Source organism: Chrysemys picta, chromosome 3 (assembly GCF_011386835.1).
Source record: "Chrysemys picta bellii isolate R12L10 chromosome 3, ASM1138683v2, whole genome shotgun sequence".
In the NCBI taxonomy this organism is placed as follows: domain Eukaryota; kingdom Metazoa; phylum Chordata; order Testudines; family Emydidae; genus Chrysemys; species Chrysemys picta.
Window position 1 is genome coordinate 77685997 of NC_088793.1, and position 25995 is coordinate 77711991.

The 25995-nt window shown below is 39.6% G+C and overlaps 1 protein-coding gene across 3 annotated transcripts in view; it reads right to left on the reverse strand.

The window, feature by feature from the left end:
* Nucleotides 1-6553: 6553 nt before the first annotated feature.
* The window catches only part of SIM1 (SIM bHLH transcription factor 1), a 59797-nt gene continuing 40355 nt past the window's right edge, over nucleotides 6554-25995 (reverse strand). For 2 of the 3 annotated variants that reach the window (XM_005287714.4, XM_024102483.3), the window contains exons 10-12: nucleotides 23845-24010; nucleotides 15708-16113; nucleotides 6864-9643 (exon numbers count right to left, since the gene is read on the reverse strand). In XM_005287714.4, the coding sequence (XP_005287771.1) occupies nucleotides 8913-9643; nucleotides 15708-16113; nucleotides 23845-24010 (1303 nt within the window). In that variant the 3' untranslated portion in view covers nucleotides 6864-8912. Of the gene's footprint in view, nucleotides 9644-15707; nucleotides 16114-23844; nucleotides 24011-25995 lie in introns of all 3 variants that reach the window. The other variant, XM_042857645.2, reaches the window with a different exon arrangement.

Here is a 25995-nt window from a genome sequence, read left to right on the forward strand (position 1 = left end):
ATTGACTTCAATGGAAGCAGAGTATGGTCAATGATGAGCACTTCAGAAAAGCCAACACTTACTGTTTAAAAAAATGCACATTTGTCACATTTACAAAGAGAACTAAAGTGTTGTTTGTGGAAAGTTTGCACTTAACGTTATTTCCTCTCTTTGCATATAGAACCAGCTACTTTTTTAGATTTCAGAGAGCCAAATTGTGGCAAATACCAGCTGGTCCAAGTAGCAGGTGGTACAGAGTTGCCATACCATATAGTGAGTTATATAAGGTCTGGTATATTCTTTAGGATGGTGCCATTGTAGTTGGTCTACTCCATTGGCTGTTGTGCAGAGGGCCACTTCTCCACCTGTCTCTGCTCCCTTTGGGGTGCTCTTTGACCCCCATACCACACTAACAAAGTAGTCCCTGTGCTCCACAAACCGTAGGGACTGCAATTGTGACAGACCTTTGCATGGGCCACACAAAAAGGTGGAGGCTGTTTGCAAGCTTGAGGGTGCTGCCAATGATTGGAAAAGCCACATTAAAGGGACAAACCACAGGAAATTAATTGCTTTCCTATTAAAATAAATCAATATTTAGTTTTTTACAGGACAGTTGTAACTGCTCAAGACACTTTGTTGAGATGATTTTGCAGCCTTAAGTGCCCCCTCAGCTTACACCCAGAGGTAAGAATATGACAGTAAAAGGTCACAGAGTTCTCATAACTTTTATTATTTGACTGTCTCACAAAGTAGTAACCTAAAAAAATGTGCCCAAAATAACTGATGGGGCTGCAGGAACTAGAGGCCCCACTGCCTCCTTACCAGCAGCCCTCACTCTCATGTATCCTACTTTTCTAATGCAAGCAGATTTTCAAAATAAAAAAACTGGGGCACCAGGGAGAGGTGTTCTGGGAAAGGATTTTGGTGAGGCATGAGGGCAGCTAATGGGGACAATGGAAGAAAAGACCCCCTCCTTCTTTCCCCAGCTCCTCCACTCCCCACTCCTCTTTCCACACAGAAAAGTTGTGACATTTTACAGTAAGAACGGGAGTGGATGAAACAGTGTCCACCCTCTATGACTGTCAGTTTTCTTCCAATTCCAGCATTCTCGCTGGCCCACTCCAAGGTAGCTCTTATCCTACCAGCTTCCACTCACCCATGTCCCTTCATTCACACATATCACCATTCACCCTCACTCAATCCATCACCTCCTCCCAGCTACACAACCCCCTAAATCTTCTAGACTACCTCCAAAACAACACTCACTGCTCAAAACACCTCATCCAATCATACCCCCAAAGTTTAGCCCCTCCCTCAAACCCTACCTTAGAATGTCCGCCTTTCCTTCCCAACTTTCTCATAGGTCAGAACCCTTCTCCCCAGCTCTTAACTCTCCCCACAGCACCATGCTTCAGGACACCTCTTCCCACCCTCCCCAAGCTCACAACTCCTCCCATCTCATGCTCAGAAACCTTTTTTCCCCACCCTCAGGTTTTTATCCTTCCACTCCAACCTTCTGGCTCAGAATCCTTCCTCCTCCGACTTGATACCCAACTAATAAACCAACTTAACCATTATAGAATCATAGACTATCAGGGTTGGAAGAGAACTCAGGAGGTCATCTAGTCCAAACCCCTGCTCAAAGCAGGACCAACACCAACTAAATCATCCCAGCCAGGGCTTTGTCAAGCCGGGCCTTAAAAACCTGTAAGGATGGAGATTCCACCATCTCCCTAGTTAACCCATTCCAGTGCTTCACCACCCTCCCAGTGAAATAGTTTTTCCTAATATCCAACCTAGACCTCTCCCACTGCAACTTCAGACCATTGCTCCTTGTTCTGTCATCTGCCACCACTTTGAACAGCCTAGCTCCATCCTCTTTGGAACCCCCCCTTCAGGTAGTTGAAGGCTGCTATCAAATCCCCCCACACTTTTCTCTTCTGCAGACTAAATAAGTCCAGTTCCCTCAGCCTCTCCTCATAAATCGTGTACCCCAGGTCCCTAATCATTTTTGTTGCCCTCTGCTGGACTTTCTCCAATTTGTCCACATCCTTTCTGTAGTGGGGCGGGGGGGCAAACTGGACACAATACTCCAGATGTGGCCTCATCAGTACCAAATAGAAGGGAATAATCACTTCCCTCAATCTGCTGGCAATGCTCCTACCAATGCAGCCCAATATGCCATTAGCCTTCTTGGCAACAAGGGCACACTGTTGACTGCTATCCAGTTTCTCATCCACTGTAATCCCCAGGTCCTTTTCTGCAGAACTCCATTCTCCAGAACAACCATTGCTGGGCTTGAAGCAGAGGTAGCATGGGGGGATTGTAGCTGCAGGAAGCATGTGTCCCTAGATATTGTGCAACTAATCTTAATTACCCCCACAAAGGCCTGCAATAGTGCCTTCCCTTTGCAGCTGCAGGGACTTCAGGTAAGGTGAGACAGGTGGATTGCAGCCGCCAAAGCTTCCAGGGACAGGGGAAGACCCAATCATACCAGGAATTGGGCATTGGCAGTGGATTACACTTCAGTACATCAGCCATAATACAAATGCTAAAACTGTGTGTATAATATTGCAAATAACTGGCGACTTATTGGTATGTCTCAGCCTCGCCATATCCTAGCGTCCAGTGGTCCTTGGTTTTGGTATTTTAAATGGATTATAAACTGCAAATTATAAATGAAGAATAAAACGTAACTATGCTTCATTCAGATTCAATGAATTGCAAAGGCACGTGCCAAGAGTGCTACGTACCATTTCAATACACTTTGTTCAAATATAAAGCCGATGGAATCCAATTAAGTAATTTCTCCTGTACAGCCTTTAAATTCTGAGGTATTCATAAGCTGATTAAAATTCATTCTTGAAAATGTTTCCATGTAAAGGATTGTCCTTTGCTTAAAAACTCATGAAACCAGACAAAAACTGCATATTGGTAACTATATTTTAAACCAAAAAAATCTTCACATAATAAATACATCTTATGCACATTAACTTCAAATTTACTTCGGAAAGCTATTTACAATATAAATAATTATAAATGGGAACACTTTGCAAGATATTGTTAACATAGCTAAATTGTGTTTCCTACATTACATTCCAAAGGAAAACTTCAAATTACAGATGTTATGCTACAGTGTCACTAGAACCTATACATTGCAAGGCATGGCATTTGAAATGTTGGCAACCTGTGTCTTTTTTCATAAATATAATCCATTGGGTTTGGGGAGTTGAGGTTTGGTTGGATTTTTTAAATATGCTTGTCAAAACAAATATGAACATGTCATTGTTTCTGAAGTGCCTTTTTCTAGTTTGTGCTGAAATATTTACCATTGGGAAAAAATTACAGTGCTTTAAAAGAACTCTTCCCCATTGACTTTATTTATTTAGAAATGGAACTGCTGTACTGTTTTATAATGTGTTAAGATTATTTTATGTGTTTCCAAACTTCCTACTTTTTTAGTGTCTAAGAGCAAAATCACATGCAGTCAAAATTTCAATAAATAAAAATGTTTAAAAATTGTATTTTAAACCCTAGAATCCTATGTTTACCATTTGAAAGAAGAGGTTAAATAGTGGATACAACCTGCCAAAAAACCTTTGTTTCTTCCTATAATGCCTATATATTTGATCTTTCCTTTCATGTATAGTCTCATGTCAGGAGCCATAAATTACCCTTCTTTCAGAAAGGGGTGCATTCTTACCAGTTGGAGCCAAGATTTATCCACACAACCCTTGTGTGCATGAACTGAACACCAGAGTTAAATTTCCTTGCATGTAATTTTTCACTGTCAGACACTCCAAGGATGCTTTCTGTGAAAGGGAGCTACACTGTCACTCATCATTCTGCAGAAAATGCTACTTAATTTTCCTTGTCCAAAATAATAATTCCCTTTGGAGCACTGAGCAGTAAAAATATTTTGCTAACCCATGAGCTCCGGGGGCCTTATTCACAACAAACAGAATGATGTATATGGTACCAGAGTGATAGTACAGCACTGTTTGGTTTTTTTACTGCAGACACTCAGATTACTTAATAGCCATTTTTAATAAAACAATATATAAAATAGGTGTTCTAGTTATCTGAATATCACAGTCTGGATTACTTTGGGGCTAACCAGCATGCATTTTTGTGTGGAAGTAAATTCCTCAACCCTGCTCTTATTGAAGTCAGTAACAAAACTTCCATTTCCTTCAATAGCAACAGGATTCGACCCTGTGCTGCTTTGTGTAAATTTAAGAGAATTCCATGGAAAAACCTGAATTGAAATACATTGCTACCAGACAATAACCATAACTGCCTCCAAAATACCCATAATTGGGTCTGATCCTGGGATTGTTTTGTGAGCAGTAACCCCAATTGAAGCCAAAGTGAACTTTCATATGGAAGGTCTGAAGCCCCGTTCTGATAGCCATGAGTTTGTTGGACTTTGGTGCTGCAATTAAAAGTTGGTACTTCTTCAACAGACAGTCAGCTTTTCCAGTGCATCCATGTCTTTTGCAGAAATACCACACAAGGCCATTTATCTGAATACTTTGGGGGCTTAGCAATACCTTTCAGATAAATGGTGGTTCAGGTAATCAGGAAAACTATTGAATAAGTGCTTCATGCCAGTAGAGATATAACTGAGATTCAGGTAAGAGGAGGGCTTTGTGGATTAAATAGTGTTGGATAAATAGGATTTTACTGTACTACACCAAGTGATAGTACTTGTGGGAACATCATCAAAAAAGTAAGTTGGCTATTCCCCAAAAGGTGAAAGCACAACAAAATGTTCTTGGTCTTTGGCCCCTGCCAATGTTCAGAGCTGCCCACATTTTTCTAAACCTATTCAAAGCATGTATAGAAAAAACAATCTGCATTAGTAATACATGTCATTTGGAGGGCATTTCCCTTTACAGTTTTCATAGTTACATCTTCCAGGTGCACAAACAAAACTAGTGCCCAATCACTAGGAGCCAGATTCTGCTAGATTAGCACCTTACTCCACAAATATATCCATTGAAACCAATAGGACTGCTTGAGGAGTAAGGTTTCTTACTCTAAGTTAAGAATTTGTATAAGCCTCTGGCCTTAAACATGTTCACTATGCCCACTGAGTGCAACTGTGTATAAGTGAGAGACAGTTCCAATCTTTTCTTAACATCAAATAAAGACATAGAAAGCATGATCCAGAGACCACTGAATTCAATGAAAAGACTCCCATTGGTTTCAACAAGCTTTTGATAAGGGTCATCATAAGTAGTTTGCAGTTTTATTAGCATATTCACTTGTTGTTATCTTTGTTGACATAATACTGTTATGATATCAAATGGTAGCATACTACAGTGCAATCAGTATAGTATTAGTTGCACTTGTGGAACTGAAACATACCCTAAAATGTCTCAGGTATAAAGTGATACCAATGAGCTAATATTATACATTTGAAAAATGTCAAAGCAAATAGTGTATCTTGCATTTTCAAATGTTCCAAAATTGCTCATCTCTTTTTTTAAAACATACGTTCCTTGAAGGATGTTGAGGATTTCTACATTTTATCATTGAGGTTAAGTGGGGAGTTGAACTAAATATGAAGTTCATTAAAGTATGTCATACAATAAGCACTGATGTCATGAACAAGTGTAAGCTTTGTGCCCTACAGGAAAGTACATGTTATGCCACTTGCAGTAATGAATGCTGCAGTCAAGGGTTGCAAACTATCCCTAAGCTTACATAATAATTATGCTTACAAATAATTTGTAATAATTTTTCAAAATCACATTAAAAGCTCCTTGCCAGCTTTGAAGTTAAGATAAAATTGTTCCCTCCAAGCTGGCCATTTAAGGGAGCAGGATGGCCAATCAGATAGCCCGTAACAGGCAAGTGCCTCCAGTCAATGACAATGATGAACTAAGAAGGAGCAATAGTTGCTGCCATCTTGCATGGGGAATGAGCAAGTGTCAGTCTTGCTTGTCTTACAACATGGCTGCAGGTGGAGGGCACCAGACCACTGTATTGTTATTTTAAATATTATATTTATTACATTGCCACTGTAGTGGAATGCAACTATGGAAAATCGCAGCATAGGAGAAATTTAATTTAGCAATAGTTGCTTAGAAACTTTTATTCTACATGAGTTCACAGTAAATAGTAACAGGGAATCTTTATTGCATAGCTTACTTGCTTTTTTCCTAAATGAAAAATATAAACAAACTGTGTTAGAGGTACAGTCATTTATGAAGGTGCCTTTCGTAATGTAATCTAGTATAATATTCATATTTACTTAGAGTCACTTTTGTAATGTACTAGCAGTTTCCAAGGGACATATGATAGCATGTATTTCTATTCTGTTTTACTCAGCAAATCACATTTTAATACTGTACAATGAGGCTCCAAATAAAAAGTTAATACTATTTATAGGTGTAAACTAAATAAAGATGTATCCAGAACTAGACTTATCAAAAATACCCTCTCATTCCTAACTTTTTAGGAATATATAAAATCGTTGGGCTGAAAGAAATCCATTTTGGTCCATCCACCCCTTTGAGTTAGCCGTTGTTAGCATTTTTCCCAACAGCATTAAATACTTGCCTTGTTTTTATCTTTTTTACAAATTATTTATACTAGCTGCTCCTGTTTATGCCCTTTATAGTTCATTCAGATTATTAAGCTTCATTTAATATAATTCTCTCCAAATTTGTTTTGTTCTCATTTTTCCTTGGCTAACATTTAATGCCCCTTGGCTCATATCTGCCACTAATTCAAATAACCTTATACTGTTATCTAATCTCTCTTCCATGCAGAACTTTGTGCACATCAGTGACATTCCCTCTAAATCTTTCCTTATCCAAAGATAACAGACCCAGTTTATTTAAACACTTATTAGATCTTTCATTCTCTTTATCTTTCTGCTTTGTGTTCTGCTCTACCTTTTCTATTATAAGCTTTAGATAAAAAAGGCCAGATTGTAACATCTTTCTCTTCTGGAAGAGTATCTTTCACTATGAATGATCACTCTGAAGTCAAATGGGATTGCTTGTGGTGTACGAGTATCACAATCTGCTTCAAAGTGATCAGAACTATATATAACAGTATTCCAAGTTGGCTATGTGATTTTCTCGGTCTCCAAGTAAATCTCTACTTGGTGACAGGGATTATTATTATTTTGCTACTGATTAGCCCTGCTTTGAAGAGTGATACTTTTGTAATCTATCCAAACTCTCCGAGCAACCTTCTACTTGGTGGATTGTGTCTTATGACCATTGAAAGTAAACTCCCATACATCTAGCTTTTTTACATTACAAATCAAGCCATTCTGTAGTGCTCATCTCATTTTTACAACATACCCCCCTCTTGCCCATACTCTAGGTTGGTATAATCAGGAGGGGCCTGGTCCAGCTCCCACTGAAATCATTTGAAGGATTGTGCCAATGACTGTTACTATGAACTTCCCTAGCTGCCTTTTTAAGTGCAGGTGTTATATTAGCTCATCTCCAGTCCAAAAGTATCTCCCTGATCATAAGGTTTTTAAATATATTTACTTACCTCCTTTGACACATCTCTTAATTTAAGGCAGGTCCTGCAGGCCCTGATGCTGTAGTCAGTCATCGGACACCGGGGTTTCTTATTCCCCATATTCTCTCAAGACCCTGATTTTTCCCTTAGTATCTTTTTTTCTCTTCCCCTGGTTACTACGACTGTTCCTGATATCTCTTCCCTATTTTCCTCTGTGAACAAGACAAGAATGTATGCCTTTTTCAAAATCACACCCATCACTTCAGTCAACAGATTACCTCTTCCAACTTTGAGTCCTTACAATCTCCTTCGCTTTCTTAATGTGCCCAAAGATTTTCTCAGAATTTATCAGAGTCACCCTGCAGTCTTCACTTTGTCTGTCTTTGTCTCTTATATCCTTACATTAATATAGTTGTGTTTTATAGTCCTTACACCCAGATTTCCAGTAATTTTATGCAATTCCTCCTATGGTTCTAACTCACTCCTGATTAGTTCAGCCACTTGGAACATTTTTTTCCTCACAGCATATTTTTGGTTACATGGTATACATCACTATGAGATTAAACTAATTGGACCACTCTCTATTTCAGCTCCTTTTCCCCCTTTCCCTTCACTAATTTTCTTCCATTTCACTTTACCAGACATCTCATGCACTCATCCAGAATGTGCTCACAGTTCAAAGTATCTTCCTGTTACAATCGTATCTTCTGCATTACTCAAAACCAGGCTGAGAAATCCCCCCTTTCTGGTTCCTTCTTTTAAATATTGCATGAGGAAGCAGTCCAGTAGCCAGTCATAACTATGTTGCTCAATTTATGTCTTTGAAGTCAAGCAAGTGTGTAACTATGTGTGTGGCTATTCAATAAAGTAATAATTCTGAAGATCTCTCTCTCTCTCTCTTTTTTCCTTTTGACTAGTCCTAGATGCTTTATGCCACTGAGAAACATAACATGGCTAGAGTCTAGTGAATAAACAAATCAGTTAATGTACCCATTTTATGTGTATTTTGAAAAGATATATGATCCACATTTTTGCATGTAAAGAATGCATAGCTGTTTTGGTGACTAAGACCTGTGGGGCACATGCAATTCAGAGAGTCTGCCCTTGGCAGTATTTTCATCAACTGACTCCAACACAACATGCATGAATTGCTCAGCTGGCCTGCCACAATGTGCTCCCAACACAGACCTCCTCTATCTTCTTTTCTATATAATGTGGCAGCAATTTTGACTTTAGCTCCATTCACTATAACCCTTAATGCCAGTGCATTTTTTTTTTACAGTAACGTGTCAACACACTCATCCCCAGTACCTTAGGTTATTCTCTCTAGTGCAGTGTGGTATATCAAATGCTGGTAACAACAAGGGCATTAAAACTTATATATCTTCCAATTATATTTCAAAGATTTTTTTAGAGCACAAAATATTTTAGAAAAAACATCAGCTTCCATTGGTTATTATAACGGATGTCCCCTTGTGTCCCTGTGCTGGATCTTGCTGCATCCTTAAGTGAGAAGTCACATCAAAGTGTGATCCATTACAGCCCAAGGAATAGTTTCTAATGGTTTCACTGTCATATAGATGCTCCAGAGCATATCCAGTTAACGTGTAAGCATGCTTGTCAAAGTACTGCCTGTGGGAGGTGTAATAGTTTGGAGAAGCTGCTGGATGGTCCCCTGTGGCTTGATGAGGGGACATGTCTGAATGCAGGTAGTCTTTAGCTAGTATCAAACTAGATTTAGAAATGCGGTCGGAATTTGGGCTGCTTATCCTAGACAGTGTTGTGGGGCTGTTGTCATAATCATTTTCATGTGGGCTCATAAGCTTTCCATCTCGTTGCTGGATGTGTTCACAAGGAGAGGTGTTGGCAACTGTAGGAACACGGCAGACATCCCCTGTCAACTGCTGTGGCTGGTAGTTTGCAAAACAAATAGAGTGCTTTTTCCCTGCTCCGTTAATAGAGACCAGCTGATCAGGGGTTGTTTTCTGTAGCTGAAGCCTGTTTTCTTCCTCTTTAATCATTTGCTGGGTAGCTCTTATTAGAGTTTCAATTTTGCTGGGCTCATGTGGACTACTTTGATACTGCTCAGTACGGTATCGGTCTCCTGATTCACTAGCAGAGCCAGGATCTGGGGAGCTAACAACACTGTCCTCATCCCAGTGTCCTCTCCCTGCAGAACAGATAAAGAAAGGGAACAAGTCATCAGTTTTGGTTTGTGTGTGGATCTCAGAAAGAAGGTAAACAATCTAAAGTCCTCTTTTTAATGTAACAATGGATTTTATTGGTCTTTCTGGTTATTGTTTGCTTTACAGTATCACCTGGAGACCCAAACTGTGCCCCATTGTGCATAAAAGACAGTCAGTCCCTGACACAAAAAGTAGACAAGAGGCAATATAAGTACTATTTTTCCCCATTTTTCAGATGGGGAACAGAAGCAGAGGTTAAGTGGCTTCCCCAAGGTCACAAAAGAAGCCCAGAGAAGAGCCAGGAATTCAAAACGGGTCCCTGAGACCCAGACAAGTGATTTAAACTTTAAGACCATTCTTCCTACCACATAAGTGTTGTCAAGATAGGCCAACTGAGCTAATTGACCCAAATGTTTGTGCTTGAGCTCTTAATGCAATATTTCTTCTGCAAAGGATATAAAGCATCAATTGGGCACAAAACTGCCATTCAGTCTTTCTGAGTTCTAATCCTGGGTCTAACACCACTAGCCTTGATTTAACCAATGTACATTTACCACCCTCACCTGTAATATGCAGGTAATGCTACTTCTTCAGAGGGGTGTTCTGAGGAGAAAGTCTGCTTGATCAGATTTTGAACATAAAGGCCTGATTTTCAATGATAGTCTGTAATTAGGAGGTGTAATTAACACCTACAGTGAATTACAAGTACAGCTGGCAGCACTTGGCTGTCTAAGTACCATTTTGCATCCAGAAAATCAGAAAGTGGATTGAGACTCATCTGAAAATCAGGCCCACAAAAGGCTATATAAATTTGTATTATTTATTATTATTATTATTATTATTAGACTGTGTCCCTTTAACCCCTTCTGTGCTTTAAGATGTAGGTAAAGTATATTATAAATCCAGACCCTGGGTTTTTGTGTGGCCTTACATAGCACATTATACATGCTGCCTGGCAATAACAAAGAGAAATAACAAAATAGTTGCCTTTGTGTTCACAGATATAGCAAATTAGCGCTGTACTTAGTTTTGTAATGCAAGAATATTGTTGTCTCAAACATTTAGAATAGGAAAAATGTAACTGTGCTTACCTGAAGTTTCCCTTTCTTCAAGTACTAAAGCCCACAGATCTGCTACAGGGAGTGTTCAAGTTGGCATGCAGTGGAGGGGGCGGAACCAGACCCATCCATCACTGGCAGGAGGGGAGTAACCCTACCCCTGAAGAACCTAACAATTGAAAGAATTTCCACAGCCAAGGAGGATAATACCCAACTACAGAGACAATATAATAATGTAACTGGTAAAACACCTGCTAATATACATGTCCATTGCAGAGCACAAGAAGGACTTCTGCAAATTACTGAATGCTAGGTTTTGCCTCAGCTTATATAAACGATATTGTCTAATTGGGAGGGCAGGATTTGTGGACCTTATTACTCAAAGAAAGAAAATTTTCAGGTAAGCACAGATAAATTTTTCTATTCGTCTTTGTATTAAGGTCCACATATCTATGAGAGTGGGATGTTATCACCAGTGTGCCTCTAGTGTGGGTGATAAAGATAATAACTGTGGCCAAATACCTTATACACTCCATTATCTGTGTATATCTGGGATACTATACTGTGGAGCACTCTGCTGAAGGCAACATCAGCTAGCTGTAGGCCCATCACCATAGTATCCAAGCGCCTCACAAACATTAATTTAGCCTTAATATACTGAAACAGGGAATTATTATTTATCTGTACTGCAGTAGCACCCAGAGTCCCCAGTCAGGATTAGGACTCCATTGTAGTGGTCACTGTACAAAGAATAAATAGAAGATAGTCCTTTCTCAAAGTTCTTAAAATTAATATCCCCGTTTTATAGATTGGGAATTGAAATTTAGCAAAATTATTGACCAGATTCTAATCCCTTTGCTCACAGTGAGCAGCCCATTACCTCTCAAATGGGCCCATTGGCTTCACGTGGATACTTACGGAGAAAGCCTTCAATGTGAGTGAAGGTATCAGAATTTGTCCCAAAGGGATTATTTGTATAAGTGTTCATCCTCAAGGGTAAGTGGCTCAAAATCTGGCCCTAAGTAACTTGCCCAAGGTCCCACAAGAAGTCTGAGAGTTTTTCTCTGCCCGAGACAACAGTAGCTTTGCCTTTTCTGGTTCTTACTTGTTTAGAAAAAACTTGGTGGATATATTGTCTGTTGTGGCCAATATACTCCCATTGTCCATGGAGAGAACCAGTTGCCTGAGTCCATAACAAATAATTCTGAGCTCTCATGCTGTACATCTTCTGCCAGGGCCATGTTCCCTGGCACCCCCAAAGAAGTGCCCTATACTTCCAGGCTGGCAGCATTGTCATAACTGTGTCTGATTTATGAAGCACTTTGCCCACTTTCACTGATGGGTGGGATAATATGGAATATGGAAGGGACTGAAGAAAATTCTGGAGAGTTCTCAGTTTTCCTGTGGTCCACTGTAGTGTATCTATGTACAATGCTATCATGTCCAAGAGGAACATGAATGACTGTACTAGAGGCACTGTAGTACAATTCACTTCCTGTATGAGTATTTACAGTTTGTCTTGCTATTCCTCCAAGAATATCACCCTATGCTTATTTGGAATCCAAATCTTACACTGAGCATCTAGTATCAATTTAGCTCTGGATGGGACCTTGAGGAAGGGATAAATATGGTTCCCCCCTTCTTGTTTGAGAGCTATTATTAGGACCACTAGTGTCTTTGCATACTATCCAAAAGGTAAGGACTTGTGTTGGAAGTGATGTTATCCTTTGGCATAGCATGATAACTTTCTGTGAGATGGTAATGGTGGAATATGGACTTATGTCTCCTTTCGACTACAAGCAACAGAAAATTATTGCTGATCATTGCTGGGATGAATTTCAGAGTCTCCATCTTGAATTTCCATTTTTTTTTAAATGTGTTCAAATGTTTAAAATCCAGCACTTCTCTGCTTCTGCCCAATCTCTTTTTGACTCTTTTTGAACAGGATGGAGTATAGGTCTTTGCCCTCCTCGTAAGAGGAGATTGATTCCATAGCCCCTTATCTATAGGGAGAAGGTGTAAATAGCTTCTTCTTGTCCCATTTCTTTCCTGGATAGATTGAGTTGGAGTAGAAAATGAAATTCTAATGAGTATTCCTTCTGGAGAGTTCCAGGACATGTTTATCCAATATGAACAGTGACCAGTTCTGCACACTGGAAAGGATATGATATTAAGGAGGCTGGATATCGTCTGATAAACTACAACCTCCTCCACTCTGTTTTTTCTCTCTCTGCTGTAGTGGTTGTCCCTCTAGTTGTACAAGGAAAGGCTTTTTTACAGTTGAAATGTGGCTTTTTCTCTCTTCTTTACTGCCTTCGAAAGGCTAGTGTTCTTTTGTCTTCTCCAAATACTCCAATCCCCTCTTCCCCCCTGTCCCCCGTAGTTTGTCAGTTCTCCAAAATGCTTTCTGACAGAGTATTTTGAAACACATGAGAGATGTTCTCTTGCACTTGTGCTTTCTACAAGGAAAACCAGAAGCAGAACATTGTATTGTAACCTATTGTTCTGGCTGAGAAATGTAGTGCATCAAGGGATGCATCTAAAACCAATTCTGTCACCAAGAAGTTTTTCAGACAAAGGTCCCTAGACTACAAGCTTCCTTGGTCTTGAGGAGAATGAGATACTAGAACATATCTGTCCATGAAAAGGTAGAGCAGGCAAAATATTTGGAGGCAGCTGAAGCCCTCAAGGTTGGCCAAACTGGCCTCATAATTTCTTCTAAGGCATGAATCAATTATCCAGTCCTTGGAACCCTTGGAAGAAAATCTCCCTTTGTGAGAATTGCTATGTTCTTTACAAGAAAGAAAAGAGCTGAGTTCATTTGGGGGAGAAACAACACATTTTATGTAGACTTTTTAGAACCTTTTGTCTTGTTTGTGACATCCTCCAGGGCTTCATGAAGAGGTATGTATGGTTCCAGTTTAGATCCAGAGGAGAAATATTGTGTGGTCTTTTCTGAGGAGATGTAAGAGGTTGATTAGTAGTTTGGAAGTACCTTTCCTTGCCTCCTTCAGTGCTCTGGTCTTCTGGTGCTGATCTTCGTGGGGAGTAGATGTGGAGTTGCCACTTGCTATTTCTCCAGTATGGCCTGCCCTGGCACAAGAGGCCTAGGTGACTCCTGCCTGGAATGAACCATTACTGAGGGGCCTGCCCACAAAAAGAGGGGAGAAGTGTAGAAGGCACATTAATTTTGCTTTCCCCTTCTTGGCTTTGAGCACCATTATTAGCCTGTGCATGGGTGACAATGCACCACTCAAGTACACCTCAGAAAGAGAGAAGAGAAAAATCACATTCTTACCCAAAGAAGTAGCTCTGGAAGCAAAGTTCAAATGTTTTAAGTCCAGTCAGTTCAAAGGGAGGTTGTTTGGGGAAAGACTGATGCTCTGCAGTAGTGTGGTTTGGAACTGCCTGTCTGCAACTGTGGAGGCAGAATGAAACTGGTAGGTTCTTCAGAACATGGGACATTCCCTTCCTGATAGTGACTGACAGGTCTGGTTCTGCCCCCAAAGCTACATGCAGGCTGAAGATCCACTGTAATAGATCTGTGGAGCTTCATACAATGAGGAATTATCTGAAGCATCTGGAATAAAAGTTAAACTAAGAAGCAAATCAAAACCAAGCTCTATTTTCGGCTTTCTTTGATTTTCTGTGGTAAAAAAGTGATAAATATATTTTTAACATATCTGTAAGAACTACACTATGTCCATAAATAATATTTTACATTATTCCATTAGCATGATCCCCAACAATTATAACATGACAAATATATATATCAAAGTGTATGTCTATAACTGTGAAATCAACTCGCACGTCTCAGTTTTCACATTGGGAAGAAAAAGCTGGATGAACTCATGAATATCAGTATTAGGGAGCAGAATACAAGGAAGTGCAATAGCTTATCACAAAGAGAAAGCCGCAGAACAGTACTAACCAAAGCAAATTAGAGGCCTCTATTCTTCCTTCTCTTTCTTTCAGACTGTATTTCCTAGAATCTGCTATTTCATTTTCTCTCTCGGCATATTTTTTTTCTTATTGGAATGAAACAGTACCTATTCTTTCTAAACTTATAATGCCACATGCTAAAAGTTAATGGAGCTATGCCAATTTACAATAGTTGAGGATTTGGCCCAGTGCTCTCATGGGTTCCATAGGTAATACCTAGTGCTGCAATCCAGTTCTTTTTTCAATATGCACAACTACTGCTACATTGGACTGCCACAAATAGTCTATAATGATCTCTATGCTTCTCAGGCTTTTTTTTTTTTTTTTTTTTTTGCTAATTTGTATACGAAACATCTGCAGCACAAGGTAGGTTGCGATGGATAATGCTCAAAAAGTTTGGAAGTGGTTTGGATAAGCACCTGGTATTCTGAGTGTTTATGTGAATTTTATCCAAACCTCTTGACTCTATCAAATCAAGATCAGGGCTTCTTTTGAAGTTTCCAATACTCCTTGCCTGGAATTACTTGGAAAACAGTCTTTCTTGGTTGTTGTTATTTTTTTTCCCCAGCATATTTACTTCTAGTCCAAGAGAGGACCAGTGGAAGGGATCAAAAGTTTAAAAAGTAAAAAAAGCGGAGGGAAATCTCCAATTTTTTTCCAAACTACAGAATATATTAAATTTACGTTTGGTTCTGGATAAAAGTTTGGGTTAGTTCTTATTCTATCCAAACTTGCACAGCCTTCACTCAAGGTAATAAAATATGTATGCTAAGTGCACCTCTTCACGTTTGCTAAAATTTCACTTATTATGTGTTCCTAACTAAATTTCACAGTTAAAAAAATATGGAACAAATAGAATATTTTATTATTTAGGCTAGATCATCAAAACCCAGACTTGCACCTTCACAACTCCCAGTTCATACACATAAACCCTGACTTGAGCACACACATCAGGAGTCACACATATACAAGTCGGGCATGTTTAAGTCAGTCCTTTGAAAATCTGCCTCTATACTGCTATAGCACCATTTCAGCAATTATCTCTTACCATGTATCCTGTGAACTGAAGTGATGTGGGGCATGCTGTTTTCATATGCTTCTCTGCTTTCAGGGGAAGTTTTTGTCAGGGGCAATGCTGAACGAGAACCCCACCAAGTATCCCTTCCAGGCTGCGGTGTGCCCAGGAAATATCTACCAGCCTCACACCTGCCTCCTTCACAGGCCTGAGTATGGAAATGTCTATCATCAGTCAACCTGGAATGGTCAAGTGCAAAACCATAGCAGAGAGAGCTGCGGTCTGAGTACTGTCTATAGGCACAGGAGACATCATGGTGTTGAGAGCTTGGCCTTTCAGCAGGTTCCAGTAATTGTGGAGAGGCAGTATCAGTTAGTGGACTTCCACCCCATTGGCTCTCATGGTCAGATTCAGATCTTTCTGTGTGAAATCCAGAATACTGTAACACAAAAGGAAAGGCAGAGGCATAACTAAACCTGAACAAGACAACATAAGCAACTAGACTGGGGGAAAGGTTGCTCTTCTTCTGATGGGGACTCATCTCACAGTCTTTCCCTGTACAGCATTCTGTGATGAGCTCATACCCAACAAGGCAGACATCAGAAAAGTCTGAAAAATCCCCCTCCCCCATTTAAAAAGCCCTCTTATGACATGTAAAGTCTAGCTCACCAAATTCAACATTGATGTTCAATAATTCAGCTCCCTTCTTCCATTCAAAAACGGTTTTAAAATTGATTGAAATAACCTCTCACCCTGAACACGCGCTCATCTCCAAACCAAAATTGAAACTGTTTTGAAATTCCTATGTCATGATCCCTGTCCCTTCCACATATCTCACTTTCTTACCTGTGGTGGCAGGTCTTCTCAGAGTTTCCTTTCTCACCTACTGCTGATGGAAAGGAAGGTTCCGGTGCACTCAGGGATTTCAAAATACTGTGGAGAAAAGCTCCAGAGTGCTCCTCAATTTTAAAGCAATGGATCAGCAGGACCCCAAAGGGTTACGCTGCCCTCCTGCATGAGAGCAAGGAAACAAACTACTGGAGACTATTTACCAGAAGATGAGACCATTTACCAGAGCAGGGGAAGAGAGTTATCTGGTCATCCCCACTTGAGAACAATACTGGATGGTGGGGGAGGAGAACACAAAGGGCAGACAGAATCAGGACCTATCAAGGGGGAGGAAGAGATATGGGGCCAGTTGGAGCAAGGAGGGTTGTGCTTGGAGGGAGTTAAGGGTAAAACTAAATTTTGGATAAGCATATGAATTTCTGGATGCTTTTCTGAATAAGTAATGCTTATTACAGCTTATGTATCTTTCTATTAATTTTTGCCATAAAAACTTGTGGATCATTTTCTTACATCAGCTATAGCCAAGATCATGGAATGGGATGGGACCAAAACATGCAACTCTCATCTCTCTAGTACTGCATATCAATGCCCCAAAACAATATGCTTAAAAGAACCTGTAATGCTCAACTCCTCTCACTCCCCCTGTAAATACCCAGTAACCTTTCTTTTGGTACAAATCAAATTTCTTTCCTAAAAACATAAGCTACCTTCTCTTTCATTAAACTGAGTTGCTGTGAAACTCCTCATTATCAAACAGAATCAAGGTCAATGCACTTACCAATCAAAACTACTGACCATATGTTTGACTTCAGGAAAGTTAAACCATCTGTGCAACTCCAGCAGTGGAACTATTTGGTCAGGGAGGGGGGCAGGGATGTGTGTGTGTGTTTTTAATTGCTTATTTCTGCAGCATTTTAAGTTATGAACTCTGTTTGCTGACAAAAAGGCTAACATGAGTCTAACCAAGAAATGCTAGCAGCTTTGCATGGCCCACTCATGTTTTGTTATTTGTTCACAAAAGAAAATTCAATGCAAAAGAACTACATACAGACTTATGGGCAGAAGATATGCAGGGTGGAGCAAATGACTAACAGTCCAGTACAACCATATTTATCTCACAGTCTTAGGGGACACCAGACCCTTTCAGATATATAGGGTTTTAGATGAAGGTGAGGAAAGAAGAGGCAACAAATTAGTCCCTTTAAAACCAGTCTGGAAAACCATCCAACATTCTGAGCCCGGGATATAGGATTCTCGGCCTTTGTTGGCTAAGATCAGCCCTTAGTTGGGATATAATATCATGATATTATACTTTACCCTACCTTAGCTCACATAAATGGACTTCAGTTAGCTGTGAATTTTTGTTAATTGATGTAGCATTGTGTGCCAAACTAGTAAATAAACTCTTCTCTGCTCTTCCTAGCACGAACATCCTCAAACTTTTCTGTGACAAGGACATAGAGTTTGTTTTGAAATTTTTTCATAAAAAAATAAATTGACAAAAATAGGCTTTTCAACTAAAACAAAAGTTTTCACACAAAAATTTATTTTGGTCATGTTTTTTTCATTTTTTTCCACACAAAAATGGAAACCAAAAAAATTGAAAATGCTTTGGTAAAAGTTTTCACTAAAAATAAAAAATGCTTTTCGGTTCAGTTTTTGGATTACGGTTTTCAAAAACTGATTTTTTTTTAACCAAAAATAGAATGGTTTCAGTGTTTTAATTTTAAAAAAAGATACTTTTTTGAAAAAAACATGATTTCACATGAAAAATAATTGGCATTAAACTGGTTGGGAATTTTTTTGTCAAAATGAATTTCCAATGGAAAACTGAAATTTTCCATAGGAAGGGGAAGTAGGGGCATCAGGTTCCCAAACCACTACTCCCATGAGGCAATGCTCCACAATGGGAAAATGCAGTTTAATGTTGTACTGACTAGAAATGAAGTGTTTTGACATTCCCAAATTCAGACTGTTTCATTTCAATAAAAAATGTCAAAATGTTACATTTCAATATTTCCAAATAGCAATTTTTCAGAATTTCTGTTCCACAAAAGTTTTTGAAATTTCAACTTTTCATTCTAATTTGGGATAACAATAAAATATTGAAATGTTAGAATTTCTCACAGGGTGAACATTCCAAATTTTGCTCAGCTTTGATGGGCATTTTTTTTTCTCATGGCTCTATTATGCAGTTACATTGCTACCAACATGGAAAGAGTTTTTGTCCCTAATGATATATTTAGGTTGCAATGAAAATTTGTTTGACTTCTATGGGGATCCTCTTCACATAGGTAAAAATAAGAGTGAATTCAACAGGTCTCACACACATATCTCACAGAGCAGGGAACCATCCCAAAGGGCACATATCCAATGTATCAGAAAGGCACCAGGTAATGGCCATATAGCCAAGTAACCAAAAATAGTAAAACTTTGTACTTGATGTAAAAGGTGGTCATCTGAGACCTGACCTGGAGCTGCTAGGCCCTGGGCCAAATTAAATTAACACAATGAGTTGTTTGTGGTTGTGATCTAGAAAGCCTGTCTGTATATGACAGCATATCCTCAGTCCACAGCTCAGGCAGATATAACCTAAAACATTTTCTTTTAAAGCTTCTCCAATTGGCATTGTCAAGCTGTCTCTACTGCTGCCTTCCCACCCTTATGTCTTCTGGGAACATAATGTTCACAGGTGGGATCTCTTATGAGGGTAAGTGTGACTTTCCTCAGTGGTAGTTTTAGTGGGGTTGTAAAGCAGCAGCTCTGAGCTCTGTTGAAACAAAAATGAAAATGGCTCCTCTCAAATTAGAATTAGGCTCAATTAGCCCAGGTGATGAAAGGGCACAGAAAACTGAATTTGGTTTCAATAGCAATCTGGCCAATCACAAGCAGAGAAACCATTGTTTTCTGTAAAGAAACTGCTCCTGCATAATTGAAAGTTTTCAACTTTGCTCATTTTTCTCCATGTCTGCTCTCAGGCAGTACTTTTTAGACATGTGGCTTGTCTAATCAAATTAGGAGATAAAGGTTGGGACAAGATGAAGGACTTCTTTGGCCTGAGGCAACGCCTGAAATCAATCACACCTTCCAAAGCTAAAAATATTGTTGGCAGAAAGGGAACAACAATGAATTCAAATGATCTATTTCAAGACCACTTCCAGTCCTTCAGCTGCTTCCTGCTGGGCTGCCAGCTCCTGACAGACTGACCTGGCACTTCCAGACACTAGAGCTGTCTTCCAAAGTGCTAGTTCAGTGTGCCAGCCTGATGAGAAGTGATCAGAGGATTAGCATCGACCCAGTGAGGGATCATTTGGACTCACTGATGCTCCTCTTATCCCAGGAGAATTTTTGGGAGGGTTTTATTTTTGGGGGTAGAAAGAGGAAGAAATCAATCCTCCCATGGCTATCTAAAGCTTAGTTTAAGAGAGGCCATAAAAATGTATTAGGCTACAATATTTTTTGCCACTTTCTCCCACCAGACACACACCTGACCTCTCATTCCATAATACTGAATGCAAGTGTCCCATTGGCCTCAGCCCTCATCCTTCCATAGATAGCAACAACAGCCAGCTTTACACACAATGCCAGATGTTCATGCAATGGATGTTACAGTTATCTAATTTCCTGGCAGCCTGCTCAGGTTTTTATCATTATAAACTGTTAAATATATAGTGAAATCCTCTCAGAGTGGAGTCCTCTTTTCCATGAAAAACTTTCACTAGATGAGGCGTTAGCAGCTTTTCCTCTTGATTTGTGTCTTAGCCATGAGAAAAAACATCACAGATGCGGGCTGCATTGTACTAAGAACATATGCATGCTTTTAAATCACTTTTATCTTACTTTTTACTAATGTAACCCTGAAATGTAAAATATGTTCTTTTTGCATTCACTATTATAGGCAGAACAGATGGTGAAAGGCTTAGATTAAAGTAATACAGCATGTCCATTAAAATAACCCCCACTGCTGGTGAGTCTTCACCAGATCAGGAGTTATGTTTACTATAAAAAAGGGTTTTGCTTTGCTGTTTGGAATACATTGGTAGTTGCCAAAGCTTTAGGCTACAGCAAGAAACAGTAAACAAATGAGAGGCTGTCTAGCATGGGCCCCAATCCTAATGTCCTTACATAGCCCTTTAAAACAGTGGGTGATTTGGCTGAGTGAGAATGAGTATGGGCTGCAGAACAAATCCCGACAATTCCTTTTAGAGTGAACGTAGAGCAAAATTGGCAGCGACATCAATTGCATAGCAACTTAGCAATAATTAATGTGCACTTATAGGGCAGTGTTATTGCTATAAAAAAGTATATGGTCTAATAATTACTAAAAACCCAACAGCTATTGAATATAGTCTTCGCCAAAGAGAACTAAGGAAGAGGTTTAGATAAAGCAATAAAGGCTGATTAAAATCTGACCATAAAAGGTTTCCATCAGAGGCTGAGAACTTTCAACTTTTCCTTTAAATTATCATTACTAATGGAAGATTAAACTCCAAAGCAATTGTTCAGATGATCACAATTAAAATGTTTTGCCAATCTTGTTGCTATTTCCTGTGTACAGAATAAATGAGGCCCAGAGCTAGATTCTGGGAGAACCCAAATAGAATTATAGTAATGGGGCAGAGGAGGAGGAAAGGGACATCCTTTCGCCAACTCAGTCATTCCTTTCTCTAATAACCCCATCAGTCTCTCATCCCTTCCTTCTTCTATCCCCTTTCCTGTATTTAATCTCTCCACCTCTATAATCAGGCTCCACAAGCAGATCAATGCATTCAGACAGCAGCAAACCCCACAATCACATAATGAATATTGGTCTGCCCTAGAATTTGGCAGTCCCTTCTCCCACCCTGAGGCAGGCTTTGCAGGTCCCTGTTCTGCTATAATCAATTTGAATTAAACAAATTCTGACAAGCACTTGCAATTCGACAAAGTCATTTTTAGTGAAAGAGATTCTAGTAGAAGGATTCTGCTCTGCAAATACCCTGGTCCACCTTATTCAGCAGTCATATGAGGTTTAAGAAAAATGTAAACACTGTGTTAAGTGAGCCAAGCTCCACTCCTCCTACCCAAGTAATGACCATGCAACTGAGATTTATTAAAATCTGTTTTTCTTACAGTCCACATCTCATGTAGCTGCCCTAGTGGTACACAGCTGGCAAAGGAGTAGATTCTCAGGCATCGCTCAGTAAAGCATATTTTTTCCCTGTTTTTCTTCTAAGAGTAAGGAACCAAGGCAAAAAAAAAAGTGCACACAGTTAAAAACCCCAGGTACCATCAAAATACCCACTGACAGCTGGGTAACCCCAAGGGATCTCCATGTCCAATGGCACTAATTTTAGTAAGAATACCCCCCCCCCCCGCCGCCAAAAAAAAAAAACAGACTCTGCGTGTGAGCCAAAACCGCTACCATCATTTTACAGCCGTGCTTTTGAGTCACTCTCCAGTTCTCCACAACTGAGTGACAGATTATGTGGGCTGGAAACTGATGGGCACAGGCAATACCACCTGCTGCAAGTTCTTTACAACAGCTTTAGTTGGTCTTTCAACAGTTTATTCAGTGACTGGAAGGGATGAGGTACAGACAAGCTGCCAGCATTGCTTCTGGTGGGGCGCTACTATGTACAATATGACCGTTTTTCAAGAAACTGGCAACCAGCACTGTTGCCACTTTACGTATGACAAAATCTATTACTTTACTACCAGTTTAACTGGTGATAAAGATGTACATTGAAATGGAGACTAACCATACAGGCAACAACTGCTACTAAATTAATGCCCAAATACATGAGGGTTGCTAAAGGTGCTAGCAAAAGAAAATTTTTGGTGGCAAGGAGGAAGAATCTGTATGGATACTAATCTCAGGTCAGAGAGAGCGAGAGAGAGAGAGTGGGGGGGAGGCGGCGGGGAGCAGCTTTGGATAACAGTAGTGAACATGGCCTATCAAGAGAATGCAAAACAATGGATGAGTTCAGATGCCCAAAAGATAAACAGTTGAACACCTCATTGGGAATATTTTGTAGATTAAAATTTTGAGAAATTTTAAAACACATTTTATTAGAACTGTTCATTGTGGAGCATTCAGGAGGAAAGGCTATTCTGGACCAAGCCCTGAGTAACACACAAGAATGTAATGTGATCAAAATATGAAGTAACAGTAACTATAATGATCATTTTAAAAACTGGCTTCATAAAGTTAGGAGGTGCTCTGAGATGCCCAAATAAGTATCCCCGTTATTAAAAGTGCTTGATACCCAGCAGCTCTCACTGCAGTAAGTTAAAACTGCTGGGTCCTCAGCACTTCTGAAAAACAGGCCACTTATTTAAGCACCACAGTATGAACTCAGACTCCTCAGTTTAAGAACCCAGTTTTGCAAATATGGGTCTTGCAGGGAGATCATATCAAGAGGTAACACTATGAGCCAAGTATTCAACTGGACTTTTTGCAGGCATCCACAACTATCTGACTATCACTGCTTACGCATGCAACTATCTCCACTTGGGGCACGTGAGTAAGGCCCACAGGACTGGGCTCAATGTTTGGTAGCCACAACAGTTTGTATGCTCAACAAACCATACTTTCCTGATCAAATATGGAGTTCTGTGCAGACAAAGAGTTGTATGAACAGATTTTTGTAAGCACGTCTTTGGAGAGCCATTGGAAATTTGACCCCATACAATAGTCAGGGGATTTTTTTAAAATATAAACCTGAATATGAAAAAAAGGGAATTAAAGTCTATTGAAACCTAATACCATCTGCCTGTGTTTCCTTTTCCCATTCACAACTTTGTGCCTGGAGGAACCTTCTTCCTCCAGTTCACCAAGCCATATCATCCTAATCCCTCTTAGAAACTCACTTCTTTTAGCAAACATTTCACCACTAGTCTCCACTCATGTGCTTCCTACTGCCTTTCCTTCTCCTGATAATTGTAGGGCTAGAAAAACAGTTTAAGAAAAAATAGGATCATACCATAACTGGATCATTCAAATGGGCACAACTCAAAGTCCCCAGATACCAAACAACAAAAATGCTATAACAAGAGCTTTTTCAACTCTCTACCTGTCCCTCCCCCATGAAATCCCCACCATATATTATTGATGATGATTTATTGATGCTGCACCATGCTGTACATGGTATTTTACAATTAACAACACATCCCTTCCCTCAAGATCTTATAGTCTAAGGACCCAATTCTGCCACCCTTTACTCATGTTGAGGGGCACTTTCCTCAGCCCATTCTAATTTCCTGCTTGAAAGTCAGCCAAAATCAAGTTATGCAATAAAGAAAGCTTTGTAATATAAACATGTTGTTCAAAGACAGCTACCTGTGGATACGGCGATGTCCTTGATTTTGACTTTGTGCTTGCGAGCCGTGATTTGCTGCCCTTTCTATTGTCCGTTATGGTTGGAGTTGAATTTGCGTATGAGAATGATGGCTTGGTTGCTGTCACTTGATCCAAGGAGAGTTGTAGTCCTTTATATTCAGTATCCCTATTAAAGGCAGAAGTAGAAGACACAAACTCACTCTATATCTTAATCAGACATGTTTTCCTCTTTGGTGGGGGATGGATACAATTAGTATCTGGAGGAGGGATATCCAGGACAACTGTATAGCTTTAAGTATCAGAGGGGTAGCCGTGTTAGTCTGGATCTGTAAAAAGCAACAAAGAATCCTGTGGCACCTTATAGACTAACAAATGTATTGGAGCATAAGCTTTCGTGGGTGAATACCCACTTCGTCAGACGCATGCATGTATTCACCCACGAAAGCTTATGCTCCAATACATTTGTTAGTCTATAAGGTGCTAAAGGACTCTTTGTTGCTTTGTATAGCTTTAGTTTTTCTCTACAATATGTATAATTAGAAAAGCCTAAAAATGCAACTAATGTCTCATTCTATTATACAGAGAAATAGTGGACTCAGAGGTAGAGCTGGTCAGAGAAACTTTGACAGAACCATATTTCATTGGAATATATGGTTCCTTTGAAACCAAAATGCTTCATAAAATTGGTTGGTTGGTTCCAGAATTTCATTTTGGAAGGAAAATAGGATAAAAGTTCTGCCAATGTTGAAACAGACTGTAATGACATTTTTTAAACAAAATATTTCAGTCAATCCAAAGTGAATTTTTTTTCTGGAATTTCCCCTCACAGAGCATTTCCAAAATTTCAGGTTTCACTCTGATTCAGAGCCAAAAAAATCTTTACAAAACGGAACTCCCATCTTTTGCACAGCATTACTCGAAAGATGTACAGACAAGTAGCAAATGCTGTGCTATGCAGTTATCATTTGTATCAGAGAATAAAAATGACAGAGGGGGCCAAATTCTTCAAAGTTGAATGATCACACAAACACAAAGCTGTTCCTTTGCTCAAAGTGAATGTTAAATATACTTGTTTAATGTTTCATGCTAAATTCATTCAGAACATTATGTTACTGGAGGAAGGGGGAAATCCTGCATATTTCACTGTCTAGCTAGAAGCTGGCAGTAGCTACAGAGGCACACATTTAAAAAATGATTTTCCTATGACTATTTCATTACTCTAAAAAATGTCTAGACAAAAGTGTTCCTGTTTTTTTTTATTTTGAAAATATGGTTACCTTATACACCGCATTCTCCCCATCTTGGCACTCCACTTTCTTCAATAATACAAATCAATAATGATGGGGACTTTTGAAAATATTACAAGGCAGTGAATTTGTAACTATGCAGTTAAAGGGATGTGGATTTTTTTTAAACTGACACATATACAACTACCAGCGACAGAACAGTAAATCAAGGGATTTGTTAATATTATTTTGGCAATCTCTGAATTCAGATTGCTGTGATTTGTGAGACATACCATTCATTATTCCCAAGTATTTAGGCAATTGATGAATATTTGTGAATATGTTTGCAAATCTTGAAACTTTCATAAATTATCCATCCAAAAATGTACTATTCATTTAAAGATTTTCAGTAATCCAATCAGGGAGAATTAAAAAAAAAAAATACTGTGAAACTTAAATGACCAATCACTGAGTAGCCAAAAATACCAGTTCACAAAATCAGGTTATTCTTTCAAACTTTTTAGTGAATAGTTTATACAAATACATTCTAAGAAAATCAGCAATAGTTCATAATGGTTTGCTAACCAAAACGGGATAAATTCTTAGGATAGAATTATGCCCTTAATCTATGTGACTCTGTGAGGGGAATAGGAAGTGAGCAGCCCCCATCTCTCTGCATGATCGCCAGGGCCGGCTCTAGGTTTTTTTCTGCCCCAAGCAAAAAAAATTTTGGCTGCCCCCCGTCCCAGCCCTGGGCTCCTCGCCGCACCCCTGCTGCCCCAGCCGTGGGCTCTCCCCCCCACACATACACACCCTGCCGCCTCAGCTCTGGGCTCCCTCATCCCCCCCCCACCATTGCCCACAACACACCTCCTGCCGCCCCAGCCCTGGGCTCTCTCTCCCCCGCTCCCCCCATCTGCACCCT